This window comes from Cyprinodon variegatus, unplaced genomic scaffold (genome assembly GCF_000732505.1).
Source record: "Cyprinodon variegatus isolate N-32 unplaced genomic scaffold, C_variegatus-1.0 Scaffold1443, whole genome shotgun sequence".
NCBI lineage: Eukaryota > Metazoa > Chordata > Actinopteri > Cyprinodontiformes > Cyprinodontidae > Cyprinodon > Cyprinodon variegatus.
Window position 1 is genome coordinate 51,751 of NW_015151896.1, and position 1,569 is coordinate 53,319.

The 1,569-nt window shown below is 42.4% G+C and overlaps 1 protein-coding gene across 1 annotated transcript in view; it reads left to right on the top strand.

Annotated features, from left to right (window-relative positions):
- The first annotated feature begins 533 nt into the window (after positions 1-533).
- Positions 534-1,569, top strand: part of LOC107103426 (adhesion G-protein coupled receptor G2-like) — a 20,469-nt gene continuing 19,433 nt past the window's right edge. The window contains exons 1-3 of the mRNA XM_015403133.1: positions 534-592; positions 695-836; positions 938-1,051. Coding sequence (XP_015258619.1) covers positions 549-592; positions 695-836; positions 938-1,051 — 300 coding nt within the window. The 5' untranslated portion in view covers positions 534-548. The remainder of the gene's footprint in view (positions 593-694; positions 837-937; positions 1,052-1,569) is intronic.

Genomic DNA, 1,569 nt, shown 5'->3' on the forward strand with positions numbered 1-1,569 from the left:
GAGTAGAAAATGAAGGCTAATCATGTTTTGGGTGTACTATTCCTTTAAGGGTCTTGCTCAGGGACTTGCAACCTTCTCAGAGCTCAAGCACGCTGCAGTAACCGCTAGCAAACACCCCCGTTATGCTGCATTTTGTTCTTTTATTGTGTGTTTTTATCATGTTTAACAACTTCAACACTTTGTTTTCGGCTGTTGCTGTTTTAAAGATCTGTACAAATAAAGTTGTTGATGATGAAAACAAATCTGTTTTGACAGAGGAATGTTCTGCCTCCTCCAATGGCTGATACTGTTGGTAGGATTTCATCAGATGATAACTGTGTCTAAGGCTGAGGGTTGTTGGGGTAAATGCAGGCCTGAAGATGATTTTAATAACGGAACAGGTATGTTTCTTCATTAACAAGATCAGCGGCCTGGTTAATTGGTTAATTAGTCATCAGTCACTATGTCCACACCTGCTACTAGCATTGTGTTAGTAAATCTAGTTATTTATTGTGTCTAAATAAAAAGAGTGCATCATTCGTGTTTCAGTTGATAAAGCCAAATGCTGCATGGAGGTTTACAGTAATGAAATAAAGAATTGGGACATTTTCAAGTAAACATTTTCACTCTTTCCAATAATACAATCATTCTGTGTATGTGAGTCAATCTGTGCATCTCTAAGCTGCAAACGTATTTTCTCTTTTACTTCAAATAGCGCAACTAAAATACTTGAAAGTGTTCTGCAGGAAACTAAGGTAGAGGAGGAAACTTCCATTTATGTTGGTCCTTTAGTAGCTCTCCTACAGAAGCCCCCTAACATTTCCAGGAGTATTGAGATTTATGCCAATGACACTCAGGTGAATATATGCAAATATCTTTGTTAAAATGCAGACAGATTGAAAGGTTGGACACATTTGTCTTCTGTCTTTTTCATGGTGTATTTCTGGCCCTGATGTAGGCGATGTCGAATGCAGACGTGTTGAACAGAGCTGTGAGAGTTCAGCTGCCGGCAGAGCTGCATGCTGGAGGGAAAAACACTGTGGTGTTCTGTATGATTCAGCTGTGGAACCAGGTGAGACGCAGCTCATTAATCATATTTGTTGTCACTGATGGAACAGAGACAGAAAGACGGGCTAAATGTTCTTTTTTCCCCTTGAGATAAATGTTGTTTGCACATATAGGCTGTGCCCGAATCCCTCAGTCACTATATAGAGCAGGGAATATACATATACCCCATTTCCACTACCCTTTTGGAACCATGCGAGGATCCGTCCGAGCACAGCTACCGAGATAACTTGAGTGTAAATGGCACTCAAACTGAACCGGACCGTACCAGACACAACCGTACCGCGCTAACATGGTACTAGTTCATCAGTAGGGCTCGGCGCGGTTCAGTTCTGGTTCGGTTCTCGGATAACAAAGAGCGCATGAGCAGACAGCATCATCTCCTTACAGTCAGCCTCCGTAATCAGGACATTTCTGACATTCATGAAAATCCTAGCTCCCCTACCGTGCCGCTAGCCTCGTGAGACCATCCTGATCTCGCCAGCTTTCAAGGTTTCACTTGCAGATCAGTCTGGAGACTCTCCG